Raw genomic sequence first — 15,696 nt, 5'->3', positions numbered from 1 at the left:
ACACCCTTAATATATATATATATATATATATATATATATATATATATATATATTAATCTAAATTATTTTGATATTTTAATATCATGCAGAATTATTAGTAATACCAAAAACGTATATTTAGGGGTTATATATATATATATATAAAACCCTCTCATTGTAATACCTGTGTCATACCCATGTCATTATACAGAGTTGTGTCCTGATATGTCACAAAAACATGAGCACACACACACACACACACACACACATACACACACACACACACACAGAGAGAGAGAGAGAGAGAGAGAGAGAGAGAGAGATAAGAGATACATCAATTTGGTTTTGTATGAGTACTGATGACCAGCTGTACATCTGCTACACTGAGGTCACTCATTTTTCTTCAAGAGGGCATTGTGTGTGCTTAGAGGAGCTTGTTAAACTCGTCCCTAACTAGCAGAAATGTAATTTACAAACAGAGGGCGGTGGAGCAAAGAATGAAGAGTTAAGGATCAGTGCTGTGGGGGGAGACAGAGTCATCGCAGCCTGAGGCCTGGATCTGACAGCTGAGTAGGCAAATGAAAGATCCAAAGGAGATGGAAAATAAAGACGGTTAACCCTTGAAACACTGAACCGACAGGGCTGTCACATAGAATGAAACATAAATGTTAAATAGAAACAGCTGTGATTTTTAATAAAGGCTTGCAACTTGTCTAGGTTTTTATTTTATTTTTTTATAAAATTAAACTACTTTTATGATTCAAGGACACACTAAACTGATCAGAAGGGACAATAAAGACATTTTAAATGCTGAAAATTTCCATTACATGAATAAAGTACATTTTAAAATATGTATTAAAACTGAAAATTATACATTTAAATTGTAATAATATTTCACAAGATTTGCTTTATTTTTTTAATCTAATAAATGCACCCATGGTGAGAATAAGAGACTTCTCTATAAAACATTAATACAGTGCAGGATTATTAAAACCTATCAATCAATTTAAAAAAAATCTTCTGAATGGTAATGTCAAACTTTTGAATAGTAATGGATATGGCACACCACTCACTTATTATTATAACATAATATAATGATATAAATTATATTAATGCACTATAACTAAGTCACAAAGTTTCATGAAGTCCTGATATGTTTAAAATATGTTTACATTGCCTCACATATTTCATGTTTTTTTTTTTTGAGTGTGTGTGTGTGTGTTTTGCACCTACTGTAGTTATCTTCTTCCTGAACTATAATTTGAGCTGTTTACATTGTCCTTCTTTCATGACTTCGTAAACTACAATATTTATAACTTTTATATCTTGACTGTAAATTATTTTCTAATCCAACATTTATTAAAGAGACAGTGCTTCCCTAGTTAACATTTGGCCTTTATGATGAGTGCTTGCTATAAAAAAAATCTAATTAATTGAGGTTTCATTCCCTTTCATTGCTTTTAATTACCATCACTAGATAATACAACACTTCACTGTGAGGTCAGTGGAGTGCATTTAGTGTGTTTTAACACCCTTTAAATTCATCTACCTGATGCCTCTCGCCCGCTCTAAAATGACGGGGCTTGGCACAGGTGGCAGATAGGCCACATTTTGCACCCAGGGGCTCCTCTCTCTCCACTGAGCCATGACTGTGGTGTCTGAAGCAGGTGCATGGTATCCATCCAGCCCCCCTCCCCCCTGCTCATTCACCTGTAAGCCCCTGTCCTGCAGCAGTGGCTCTGGGGGTCTGCTGCGGACTATGTGCTCATCTGAAGGACAATGAGGATAGACAGCCTGCCACTGACCACCTGCTGCGCAGCTGCCAGGTTCCTGTTTCAGAATCAGCTTTCAGCACCCACCCCCATCCTTCTACCCCTCCGCCTGATCAGATGGAGGTACAGCACACACTGCTGTTTATCATCCCCATCACAGTACTACTGGAGCATGACTTACAGCTAGAGATGTGTTGTATAACAGCACCATATTGGTTATCAGCTGATAAATGTATTTTTATATCAGTTTTAGTAGATATTGAATATTTAATTGTGCATGCTCATTTCCTCTATTTTTACATGTAGAGTACCTTTACCATCATTTTAGACTCAAAGTTAATCTTTAAAACACTGATTTCATTTCATTTGTGTCATTTAATAACACCATTGTTGAATGTAATGTGAATATCCATTTTTCATACTGTACAATTTAATGTTGTGATGTTCAAATTAACTTGATGATTAAATTCCAATTTTGTGTTTTATTTTTAATTATTAAGACAAAAACGCATATAATATTAATATCTTGTCATAATGTGAGAATAATTACTGGCTTCATCAAATAAAAGCTGACTTGGAGAGCATAAGAGACTTTTCAAACATTTTAAAAATATGTGATATGATATGATATGATATAAACATGTAATAACCAAGTCACATCAAAATCTAAATTTTTCATACTGTACATTTTAATGTTGTGATGCTCAAATTTAGGGGGTGAAAAATGATTGATTGTAATTTTTTGTTTTCCATAACTTAAATTTACTTAATTGTGCCTTGCAATGCACCTTATAATGCATCCTACAATCTCATTAATAATTGTAACCAAAGTTAATAAATTATAACACTTATCTATTCATTGTTACACTATGCATTTTAAATCAGGTTATAATTAATTACGGCAAGATATAATGTATTACAACACACATAATTATTATGCATTATACATATAAAATATTTTTTATTGCATATAAAATTGTGTTACCTGGCCTGCCATATCATGATTATTGGTTTATCAAGCAGAATTGTAATATTGGTGCAGCTCTAATTCTGAAAGAGGCAATTTTTAAAAATTTATATTTTGGGTATATTATTGGAAAAAAATTGACAGGAAAGAAAAATACATGGAATAGCAACAAGCTGCACCACAGCTTAACATGACTGAAGCATGTGATAACCACTATGCCACAGATGCAAGAAGAGGTCAAGCCAAGAATTGGTCTTAAATTGGGTGTTTGTATTTCAGTAAAAACCCATCCCGCCTCGATCTACAGCACTGCAAGGATGTCTCATTTCACTATTCAGAAGTCTGGTTAATCTTTCAACAGCTGGAAGACAAAAAATTTCCCCTTTCTGACCGAAGGGGTCAACTGTTAAATCTGGTAAATGTTTATATTCAGCCAGGCCAAACATGACTGAGACATCTAGATTTAGCAGAATTATCAATTCATGAGATGCCTTTGAAAATTGTGTTGAACAACTGGGGGGCCTTAAAGTCAAAAAGTTTGAGAATTACTGATCTAATACATAGTGGGGTCCAAAAGAGACCACTTTGTGATCTATATGAAATTATATGACTATATGAAATGCTTCACATGAACCTGTGGAGCTGCAATTGTGTACTTGAGGATTTGTAATGAATCTAAAAGATATTTAATAAGAGAAAGAGAGTTTTTAACCCTACTGTATTATATGCTTAAATATGACAGAAAGACCCCTATATTCATATTTTGTTCTTAGAGTCAATTGAAGAAGTACTATTGAAAAAACTGATGAGGATGTATTAAAACAGAAATCAAGGAGATTAAAGAGGGATTGATGGAGAGAGACATCTAGAATATTCGTGAGCAGCCCGCTAATCAGCAAATAGCTGTTATGCACAATTGAAGTAGCCGGATTAGAGGATCCCCTGCATGCTGATTCGATTCTGATCAATGACTTGCGATTTGGCCCTCTTACCCTAAAATTACCATCTCTATAGGCCAGTGGACAGAGAGGCTGGGGGCTGGGGGAGAGATGGCTAATTTTCTCTCAAGTGCATGTGTGGGGTTTGATGTATAGAGCTGCTGATTAATAGATCTGATTGCAGTGCTTCCCTCAGCTGCTCCTTTGTCCTTATCAGAATCAAGGAAGGAGCAGACGGGTCAGCGAAGAAGTTAAAAATGCATGCGATGACATGGAATGCTGGGAACTGTTCCTTGTGACAGATCTGAGACTTTAAGCCACAGTGGCTCTGTTTGTGAACATCAGCGGAAGGGCACTTGAGCGGCCACTGCGGTCCAGAGCCCAACGCACACATTAATTAGTTCGATTTTAATTACCATCTCGGCTAAACTAACACTGGGTTTGCTTGTTGTGTTTGCTACATTAGGAAAACGGGGGATGGGAGAGAGGTAATAAGCATAGTTCACAATAGAGAAGCCTTTTTCTCGTTATTTATTTATTTTTTTTACAGGAGGTGGAGTAGAGATGTTGGACCGTGAAGATGGAGCTCCATTAATGCAGTGATGCGCTCTCCAGACTGCTGCAGATCCTTCAGGATGATGGCAGGCAGCGTGGCACGCGCAAACCGTGATCCACCCCCACACACTTACAGCACAAAGAGCTGCCAATCATCCTCTGTCACAGATGAGTATGCAAACACATGCAGCTGTGTGAAGAACAGGCATGTGTGTGCATGTGGCAGGGCCCTGGGTCCGTAAAACCATGTTTCTTGCCAAATGAAAATTCATTTATTAATATATCTCTAATAGGCCATACTATTTTGATACTCAGCTGAGGACAGTTTAGATGTGACATGTAGTTTCCTTTCATATCAACACAATCAAATTCTACATAGACTCTTCTACAAAACATAGTGAGTTGAATTCCTGTCTACTGTGTAAACAGACAACTTCCTTCTAATGGAGCTTCTTTTTGATCCAGCAACACTTACAATTGACGTTGTTTCCACAAGGTGAACAGAGGCATGACTCACAATTGATTTCAATAGACCTTGGCCCGGTTCCCCAAAACGTTCTTATCGCTAAGTAGTTCTTGACCCATTCCATAACCTCTCTCTTAACCTTATGGCACGGTTCCCGACACGTTCGTACGCTAAGTATATCTTCTGTAAGTCACACTTTTGTAAGGTTGGTCTGGACCATTCGTAGCTCTCTCTTAGCGTTATTTGAGCTCATGACGCTACTGTACAGCAGTCTTTAGAAACCAGCGCAGCGAAGTACAAGTCAAACTATGGTATGTTGACAATTTTGTGGCTCAACAATGATTTTCTGTTATTTTTTAAGACTCATAATAAATTATGTTCGCAATGGATACAGGCCTATTTATGAAGTTGACTTTATGTGGTTACAGAATTAATAAGGTGGTAATTAGCCTAGGCTTTTTCGTAATGTATTTAAAGCGAATTGGCAATCATTTTTTTGATAATTAAAATCTGGCAAACAATTTGGCTCTAAATGGCTAAGATCTTTAAATGGGTAAGCATGGTGGTGTCCAGTAAGCGACCAACTATGGCAGCGATCCAACATGTCCTTGTATTGAATCAAAGACGGAGCCGGACTCGGAGCCGTTTAGTCCATGTCAGTTTTTTTATTCGGCAAAACTTAAGGCCTTTTGACATTTTGCCTGACGTGGCTATATTAAAAAAAAATCCCCTCCCAAGACAACTCATTGTAGAGCAGCTGGACCTTTCCCAGACCTGCGCTGGCCAGGCTAATGCGGCGGAATTCTGCTTTAAGCCCTGAAGCCCAGCGCTACATTTTTTAAAAAATTATTATTATTTATTTATTTATTTTGCTACAGAGAGATTCATCGAGGTCGTGGGAGAGGGCTACGGCCTAATCAAGACCTCGGTGTGGAGGTGTGTCCACACAGTCACCAACGCCCTTCTGCGCCATGCCGGGGATTACATCCTGGTGGATGGCACACTCATCCCTATCGCCAATCCATCAGTGATTGATCGGGAGGAAATATCGCGAAAGGGATATGCGACCATAAACATGCAGGTTATAGTGGACCATAGGAGTGTGATCTTCGACTTGGTGGCAAGGTCCAGCAAAACTTCAAGTTCCCTGACGAGAAGCTTGGTGCCCTTGTTTACGTTGCTTCCCCAGCATATTTTGTATCTAATTCTCTCTCTCTCTGTTCATTGTAGATAGGTTGTTTTTTATTAAAAACATAAACCAATTGCAACCAATACTGCATTAAACAGAAGTAACTGCAGCTGCTTGCCAATCAATTCTCATTGTAAAGTACCTTACCATTAATATAAAAGTCTATTATATAATTTTCATAAGTCGGTAAACCCATGTCAAAAAGCGGCACAACGGGATAAGGAGGGTGGATGATTAGCGAGGGAGACCCGGTTCGTCTAACCAACACAACATAGCCTATCGTGTGAACATATTACTGACCATTTGATAATTTAATTTATAGTCTATATTTTACTGATAACTTAAACTATGTTAAAATAAATGTTACTGTAATAATTTGAGGAATGTTTCATTTGCATAGAACGTGTTGTCTTTCTTAACGCTGTATTGCACCTTCGCGTAAAGTGGAAAATCGATTCATGAGCAATCGATGCCAACTGATTCAGCACCCTGACTTTGGACAGCGCTCTTGTAACGTCGGACGTAAGAGGCAGCGTGCTAAGAAGCTTCCTAAGGGACACTTCGGGGAACACACTTAGAAACATCAACAACTTTGGTAAGATATATCTTTCGATGTCTTCTTAGCACGCTAAGAGTGAACGTTATCGGGGAACCGGGCCCTTGTCATTAGCATTTTGCTGAGCTAACACTACAACACTGTAATTTTTTATTTTTAACGCCAATAACCCTCAAAAATAATTATTTGGTAACACTTGCATAGGAACCAATTCTCAATATTAACTAGTTGTTTATTATAAGCATGCATGTTACTTACTAGCATACTGGCTGTTTATTAGTACATATAAAGCACATTCTCCATGACCATATTCTACATGCTTAATGCCCAATTCCTTAAACTTCAAAGCTACCTTACTAGCTATTAATAAATAATAATTAAGAGTTTATTAAAGCGAAGGTTGTACTTAGTTAGTTAACAGTGAGAACTGTACCTTAAATATTATTTTTAATTATAAAGGCATACTTCTTTTCATACAAACCTATTTACTAGTCTATAAGTTTATTTTACAAATAATACCATTCAAAAGTTGGTAAGATTTTTCTTTTTTTTGTTTGAAAAAAAAAAAAATATATATATATATATATATATATATGCTCAGTGCTTCATTTATTTGATGAACATTAAAATTGTATTGCTTTTGATGTAATTTTAATGTAATTTATTTCAAAGATGAATTTTTTAGCAGCCATTATGTGTCTTTAGTATCACATGATTTTTCAGAAATCATTCATGTAACGATTTGGTGTTTAAGAAACATTTTTTATTATCCATGTTGGAAATGGTTGTGCTATTTAGTATTTTTGTGAATATATATATATATATATATATATATATATATATATATATATATATATATTAAAACAAATTTATAGTCATATTTATGTATTTATTAGTGTTAATCTCTTAATATGCTTTAATGAATACATTTAATAAATGTATCTATGATTATTTTACCTTTTGAACTTGATTTTTAACATTTTAGTATCAAAAGAATTTTACCATAGAAATTAACTTGTTGCAAGACATTATGAGATTGCTTTGTCCACAAAGAACACAGTGATCCTGCCCTATAAAGCAGCATAATTATATTGCTTCCTATTTGGAACAGACATTGAGTTTGGTGCAGCACATCCGAGATGCAAATGAGCATAATTTTTTTTGTATTTTTAGTATACAAACTCACAATATCCTATTATTTTAAGGATCAAAAAGACAAGAAAAGGGCAGACACTGAGATTTTGTCACATTGTATTTTGTGTTACATGTGATCAGGTAGCTAAAACACTACCGAACATTACCACTGTAGTAGCACTACACACAGGTTGGCCCTCAAAAGTGATCTTGTAGGATATGGCAGTAGCTGGTACTGAGTAAAAAGGCACGACTGGCATAATTATTATGGTTCCCTCCTGGGGTGGGCTCTTCTCTGAGCCAGAGAAATTAAAAACAATCAAATCTTCTTTAAAAAAGTACATTATATAAAAAGATTGTGTGTTGTAAGTCAAAGAGTAATCAAATCAATCCAGACCTGCAGAAAGATCTCCATTCTAGCCCTTCTTCTGCAAGGCCTCAGTGGAGGTGAGCATTGAGGTCGTATTTCTCACAGAACTTGTCTGTCAGCGGGATGCAGGTGAGAAGCTCACACCACTCGCACTTGACAGGGTAAACGTAGAAGAGCACGACGAAGCTGGAGAAGATGCCCAGGAAAAGAGTAAGTGCCACTAGAATCTGCAAACGCTTGCGGTACATGTCCATACGGCCAAAGCTGATGTATGGCAGGAAGGCGAAGGAAAGGAAGAAGCCTGAGACAAAGCCACAGATGTGGGCGAAATTATCTATCCAGGGCAGCAGGCCGAAGGCAAAGAGGAACAGCACGATGCATGAGAGCTTGATGAAGGCCCTCCATGGCCGTGCCAAGATCTGCCAGCTCTGGAACAGCTCCACAAACAGACAGGCCAGGATGCCAAATTGAGAACCAGCTGGACCCACCTGGCATTAGAAGAATAGAAGAGCAGTTACTATCATGTTTTATCCACATAGAGCAGTGGTCTGAAACTCAAATAACCTGGGGGATGCTAACTACATGGTTAAGCATCTGAGTATGTCTACTTCGCTACTATATAGCATGTGAAAAACAGTATATTAAATGAGCCGAAAAATTCCAGGGTGACATTCTACTTCTGCCAAATGTGCATCCGATTGAGAATTTACTATGCCATGTGTTTCAGTGACTCAACAGACATCATAAATCACATGCCAATTCCAACATCATATATTGTTATGTGTATATAATCATACATGTGTATGATTATATTCATACATGTGGATTATATACATACAACATACATTAATAACAGTCAAGAAGCAAGTAAGCCATCAAATTAAGTTCATACTCATTACACAATTTAAAACAGCAATTGTAACAGCACATGCATTCAGCTTTCAACTGATCAGAGTTGTTTTCATCATCTAGGTTACAAATGCGTATTGACATCTGTTTTCTCCATCTGTGGGACCTATTCTCACTAATTGCTTATTAGCATGTGTATTATTAACATATTGGCTGTTTATTAATACTTATAAAGCACATATTCATATATCCTACCCAATATCTAAACTTGACAACTAATAAGCAGCAAATTAGGATTTTTTGTGACTATTTAATATAACTTTTGTATTTTAATAAATTGTATTCCTTGGATGGTAAAGCTGAATTTTCAGCAGCCATTATTCCAGTCTTCAGTGTCACATGATCCTCCATAAATCATGCTTATATGCTAATTTGGTGACCATTAAACATTTCTTATTAATATCAATGTGAGAATAAAAAAGCTTCTTAATTTTTTTTGTGGAAAATGTAATGCTTTTTTTCAGCTTAATGAATAGAAAGTTTGAAAGGAAAACGTTCGAATTCGAATTTTATTAGAAATCTTTTATAACTATAAACATATACTGTAAGTGTATTATAAAATCATAAATGCCCTTTATGAATTTTATGTAACGTTTTCATCAATTTAATGCTTCCTAACTAACTAAAAATATTAATATCTTCTATTTTAAGCAGCCATTTATTTTTATTTTTATGTATATGCTGTATTATAATCTTAAGGAAAACTACTTAACAATAAAGGTCAATGCAAAAACTAAGAAATGATATGCATTGCTAACATTCTGTATTAAATGATTTCATGACTGAATGTGAGGAGTTTAAGACCCCTGATCCAGACTCGTCCTGTACCTCTGCTCTGTACGGTAAGAAGATGGCACTGGCGAGGTTTCCTGTAATCCCACTTAGGATATAGATAATGGAGATTCTCAGCCAGCCCGCTAGCTTCTCCAAATCCCTCAAAATGGTCATCTGGAAGCACACAGACACCAGGCAGTGCAGAATCCTGTAGAGACAGGAAGAGACTTACGCCATCAATCAAACACGGCTTTACCTTTGTCAAGAAAGTGCAGTCAGGATAAGTAATCTGACACTGCATTTTATTTATTGCGAAATTCACAATAGGTCCCCTGCAACGGATCACGCTTCCTACTCACCCAGCGTGCAGGAAGAGAGAGAGCCAGAGCCGATAGAACTGGTCTGGGATCTCTGGGTTCAGGAACGGCAGGAGGCCACACACATCATCCATGCAATGAACCTGAGAGCAGATAATCTTTTTATCAATAATTACTCAAATTACAACTTATAGCTAAAGGTCTGCTCACTCTTATTACAGGCACTGGTACAGCTCAAGGTCTTTACACCCCCTGCTGGCAATTCATAAACCTGCACTACTGCTCCTCATGACAAATGAACAGAATGTATAGATCTCTACTTACATGTTAACAGGTAATGCTCACTGACCTGGGAACACAGTGTGGCCTCCTCGTGGAAGTATCCCTTCATGAAGTTACAGTACTCTCTTGATGTAATCTCACACCTATGCAAATCACAATTCACATTTAAAAGGATAGTTCAACCATAACTGAAAAATCTGTTAGTGTTTACTTACCCTCACGGCATTCCAAACCCATAAGATGCAATCTTGGAAACACCATTGATAGTCTAGACTTATAACGAATCCAAATGAATCAATGTTTGATCCAAATCTTTTGAAAAGGTGCAGTGTGGTCATTTTTGTATTTTTGTATTAATTTAGGCTTTTATTCACATATAAACACAATAACAGAGCAACTCACATATGGTAAACACAGAAGACTGTGGGTACCTTCTGCCATTCCATTTTTACCACTCTGTATGTACATGTGTTTACATTTATTCTGTTCATATAAAGTGAAAATATCTCTTCGCAAGACTTGGATTAAACCTTTCATTTCACATGGATCCATTTTGTAGACTTTTTGCATCTAAGTTTTGGCTACTTTCAATGGACAGAAACCTTCCAGGTTTAAATATATATTTATATATATATTTGTGTTTCTAAATTAACCAAAGCCCACAACGTAAGGGTGAGTAAATTCCGATATAGTTTTTTGGGTAAACTATCCCTGTAAGGAATTTGATTTCAAAAGGGCACCAAACATAAAATATTCAATATATACATATGAGATACTGTTGCATGATTTTGATCATGTTTCTCATGATTTAAACACCTAAACCCTCTGATAGAGCTTGACTGACACTTGACTTGTTCCTAGATGAGACTTTTAATTTTTATATTTGTCTAACATTAATGTCACAAGCAAGGGGTCAAGACTTGGCTGGTTAGCATGGCAAGAGAGGCAGTATTAAAATTTAGTTGCATAGCATCATATGAACAGAAGCCATAAACACATGCCGCTATGTTTAAAGACCAATCTGGTTTTCAGTGGTTTGTGGTATATGTCACTAAATCTTGTGTCATGTGTCAGTGGATTGTGCCCATGAGAATGGCAGAACATCATGAAGAATGTTGTGGCACATCCAGAAGTGACTGACATGTGATTTTAAGAGTCCGCAGCTATGCCGATACAACTGAGACACAATAATTATGGTTGTGTTTTTTATTAAATAATACATTTTCAAAAATGTAGTCACAGCAGAAGCAATTTTCTTTTGAGAAAGTGGACTAATACGAAGATATTAAAATATGAGGTCACTCTGTAATAATATATACAACAGGACAATATCAACTCAGTTACTGTTGGCTTGTATGTTTAAAGGTGCCATGTGCAAAAATTTAGCTAAAAATATTCAAAAAATGACCTACACGCATCAAAAGTATGAGGAGAAATAAGGACGATGATGTAATTAAAAAAATGTCAAGTTATAGTGCTGCAGAGATATCAACCTTAATTAGCAGTAGTATTACTAGCCCCGGCCCGACAGGTGTCGTAATACCAGTTTGGGCCATGGGAGGCGGTATGCGGGCAACATAACCACCAGCCAACCTGCAATACACGAATAACTCACACGGCTTGTGGGCGTAATCTAACCTGATGTCAATCATGTGGAAAGTACAGCCCACTACTTCATGTGACTTAAGCCTTTGGCAAGAGACCACCACCCGCTACAGGGAAACAACCGCGCTCGGAATCACAAATCAAATCCGATAAGAAAAGGAGCCGAACCAGAGTAAACAACAGAGTAAACCAACTGATGGACCTGAAAGAAATGAGGTCCGACACCGAACTTGCAACATTTCTTTTGGATTGGTAAGTTAGATGCTGTTAGTATTTCGCTAGAAGTTTGTTTTATATGTTTGTGTATTTTTTTTTCGGGAAGTTATAACATAGAAATGTGTCGAATGCTGTTCTATAAACGTGCTAATGTTAGCGATGGCTAACCGTAGCTGCGTTTGATAATTAGCTAGCTATAACTTACCCATTTTTTTTATATGATAAGTAACCTGCTCTGTCTAGTCTGTTGGTCTCCGTGTCCTCTTTGCTTCGTGGTTTTTCTGTACGTGAGAAAATTGATGTGTGGCGTGAAAGCTTGTGAAAAGAGTCAATTGCGTGTGTCTCACGGTGAATGCTTGTGAGAGTTGCCAGCTCTGGTTACGTTGGTTGGCGCTAGCTTGGTCAACATCAGCTGTCTGATGTTGACCAATGATGTTGACAGAATGCTGTCTGTCAAATTAATTTAATTCCAATAATGTGTATTTACAACTCAATGTAATATGAACAAAACGAATATGAACATATTCACTGGTAAAGGTGAAGGGGAGTAGCTTGAAGATGTCATGTTTCAAAATCACTTGACATCACCCAATGAATGTTCCGTCCTCTTATAGCAGCGGTTTTCAATTCCAGTCCTCGCGCCCCACTGCTCTGCATATTTTGCACGTTTCTCTTTGTTAACACACCTGATTCAGATAATCAGCTCGTTAGAAATGAACTCCGTGCATGAACTGTTTTTCAAATGTTCATTGCTCCCTACTCTCTGAGCAGGGGAAATCTGTTGAAGTTTACCTCACATCGAAACATTCATTCACTGATTTGTGCTGTGCAGAGTCTTTAAACATGGACAACTGTGACATCGTATACCTCTGTAAATCGATACAATTTAAATTCACGTCTTGCACACTTCAATGCACTTTGATTGGAACATATAGCTACGTTCGCTTCGAACTGGAATCATGGCTGAATATCCTGTGATGTCCACTTCGCAGGGCACTTATGTTCGAATAGAACAAATGTCTGAAGCTCTAAGAGAAACGTTCAAAATGTGCAGAGCAGTGGGGCGCGAGGACTGCAATTGAGAACCGCTGTCTTATAGGCTTCAGCTATGCTCTAGTGTTGTTTTGAAGGTAGGGGCGGAGCATAGAGACTATGCCGTTTCTCGTTTGTTACTCTAGAGTAGACCAATTCACTTTATTGAGGCATACTGCCCCCATCTGGTATGGAATGTGGAGTATGACTTGATTTTTTTGCCAGATATGACAGATGGCACCTTTAAAGCAATACTACTGAATAAATAACGGTCTGTTATTAAATGCGTTACACATCTATATGCCGGCAGGCACCGGCATATTAGGTGCCCCAACATACTGCATCTTGTTCCACAATTGTTTCACATGACATAATCCACTGACACAAGACACGTTTTTGTGACATATGCCACAAGATGTCAAACCATTTCTCGTTAATACCGCTACTTCATGACCCTCGTCAGCCCCCGCCAGTACATGCTTTAACCATCTGGTGTTCAACAACATCTTTCTCATTAAAAAAAACTCATGTTTTCAGACAGAACACATTTTTTGCAAGAAACAGAAACTGCCTTTTAAAGGTTGGGGTGAAGACGTTTTTATTATTATTATTATTATTATTAATAATAATAATACTAGGATTTATTACTTTGATCAAAATGACTGGAAATTCTGGAATACAAGAATTTAAAATTATTCTGAACAGAACAAAGACCCTTACAATGTTGCATATTACAATGTTATGTACATTTTATCATGTCTGTTATTACTGCTATAGCAGCGTTTGTGAGAGCATAGTCTCAGCCTCAGACATCACACCTATGGATCGTTGGCTAAACGTCTGATGCATATGGGACACAAAAGTGGAAACACTTCAGGAGTGTCGAAGTCGTCATCGGATTGGTTGAATTCTAAAGGATTTTCACAAGATGTGTGTCACATTATTTAACGTTTGTAGCGACATTTCCACGTCTCGAAACGTCACGATGAATGAAACGAACTGTGATTGGTTGTTTGACATGTCGGTCAAACGCCCTAATGGGCAGGTCTTGGCCAATGAAAGCTGCCATAAATAAAAGGTCTGGCTACATGAGACTAGTGAGCGCAGTGTTTTTTTGTTTACAGCGTTACTTTGGAAACCAAAATTTTTACCTCTCCAAAAGCAGCACCTAGTGGCAAAGAATGAATTTGCATTTTCATTCACACCAATGCGAAAAGACCTACAAGTGATATATTTAGCAATATCCTAATGTTTCATTTTTACGTCAACCTGAAACTTCTTGGGATTCGTTTGAAAAATGATTGTCCCTGTTATCAATCTTTGTTATTATTATTAATACACTACAATACACTGCTGGTTACACTTTATTTTAAGGTGTCTTTGTTACAGTGTAATTATACATTATTACTCATATACAAGTACTAAGTAATATTAATCTACTACACGTACTTACTATATGGTTTGGGTTAGGATCATGGTTTGGCTTCGGGTTACTTGCACGTAATTATGCATAATTCATTGTTCTTATAATAGTAAGTACATGTAACGTGTAACAAGGACACCTTAAAATAAAGTGTTACCAAAAATTCTTAAATCAAGATGAGTTTACTAGAAAAATGTCAGATATTTAGTCTTGTTTCCTGAGGGGAAAAAATACAACATCTGGTTTTACTTAAAACAAGTAAAATTATCTACCACTGGGTTATATAAAATACTCTTAAAGGTGCCATCTGTCATATCTGGCAAAAAAATCAAGTCATACTCCACATTCCATACCAGATGGGGGCAGTATGCCTCAATAAAGTGAATTGGTCTACTCTAGAGTAACAAACGAGAAATGGCATAGTCTCTATGCTCCGCCCCTACCTTCACAACAACACTAGAGCATAGCTGAAGCCTATAAGACAGCGGTTCTCAATTGCAGTCCTCGCGCCCCACTGCTCTGCACATTTTGAACGTTTCTCTTAGAGCTTCAGACATTTGTTCTATTCGAACATAAGTGCCCTGCGAAGTGGACATCACAGGATATTCAGCCATGATTCCAGTTCGAAGCGAACGTAGCTATATGTTCCAATCAAAGTGCATTGAAGTGTGCAAGACGTGAATTTAAATTGTATCGATTTACAGAGGTATATGATGTCACAGTTGTCCATGTTTAAAGACGCTGCACAGCACAAATCAGTGAATGAATGTTTCGATGTGAGGTAAACTTCAACAGATTTCCCCTGCTCAGAGAGTAGGGAGCAATGAACAATCGAAAAACAGTTCATGCACGGAGTTCATTTCTAACGAGCTGATTATCTGAATCAGGTGTGTTAACAAAGAGAAACGTGCAAAATATGCAGAGCAGTGGGGCGCGAGGACTGGAATTGAAAACCGCTGCTATAAGAGGACGGAACATTCATTGGGTGATGTCAAGTGATTTTGAAACATGACATCTTCAAGCTACTCCCCTTCACCTTTACCAGTGAATATGTTCATATTCGTTTTGTTCATATTACATTGAGTTGTAAATACACATTATTGGAATTAAATTAATTTGACAGACAGCATTCTGTCAACATCATTGGTCAACATCAGACAGCTGATGTTGACCAAGCTAGCGCCAACCAACGTAACCAGAGCTGGCAACTCT

The 15,696-nt window shown here is 37.1% G+C and overlaps 1 protein-coding gene across 3 annotated transcripts in view; it reads right to left on the bottom strand.

Annotated features, from left to right (window-relative positions):
* Positions 1–7,656: 7,656 nt before the first annotated feature.
* The window catches only part of LOC132122146 (inactive rhomboid protein 1-like), a 43,497-nt gene continuing 35,457 nt past the window's right edge, over positions 7,657–15,696 (bottom strand). For all 3 annotated transcript variants that reach the window (XM_059532078.1, XM_059532079.1, XM_059532080.1), the window contains 4 exons: positions 10,276–10,351; positions 9,969–10,069; positions 9,664–9,817; positions 7,657–8,414 (listed from right to left, as the gene is read on the bottom strand). In XM_059532078.1, the coding sequence (XP_059388061.1) occupies positions 7,995–8,414; positions 9,664–9,817; positions 9,969–10,069; positions 10,276–10,351 (751 nt within the window). In that variant the 3' untranslated portion in view covers positions 7,657–7,994. The remainder of the gene's footprint in view (positions 8,415–9,663; positions 9,818–9,968; positions 10,070–10,275; positions 10,352–15,696) is intronic.

The sequence above is a fragment of the Carassius carassius genome, chromosome 40 (genome assembly GCF_963082965.1).
Source record: "Carassius carassius chromosome 40, fCarCar2.1, whole genome shotgun sequence".
Taxonomy (NCBI): Eukaryota; Metazoa; Chordata; class Actinopteri; order Cypriniformes; family Cyprinidae; genus Carassius; species Carassius carassius.
The sequence above is the reverse complement of the archived record's forward strand: the minus strand, read 5'-3'. Positions and strand labels throughout refer to the sequence as shown.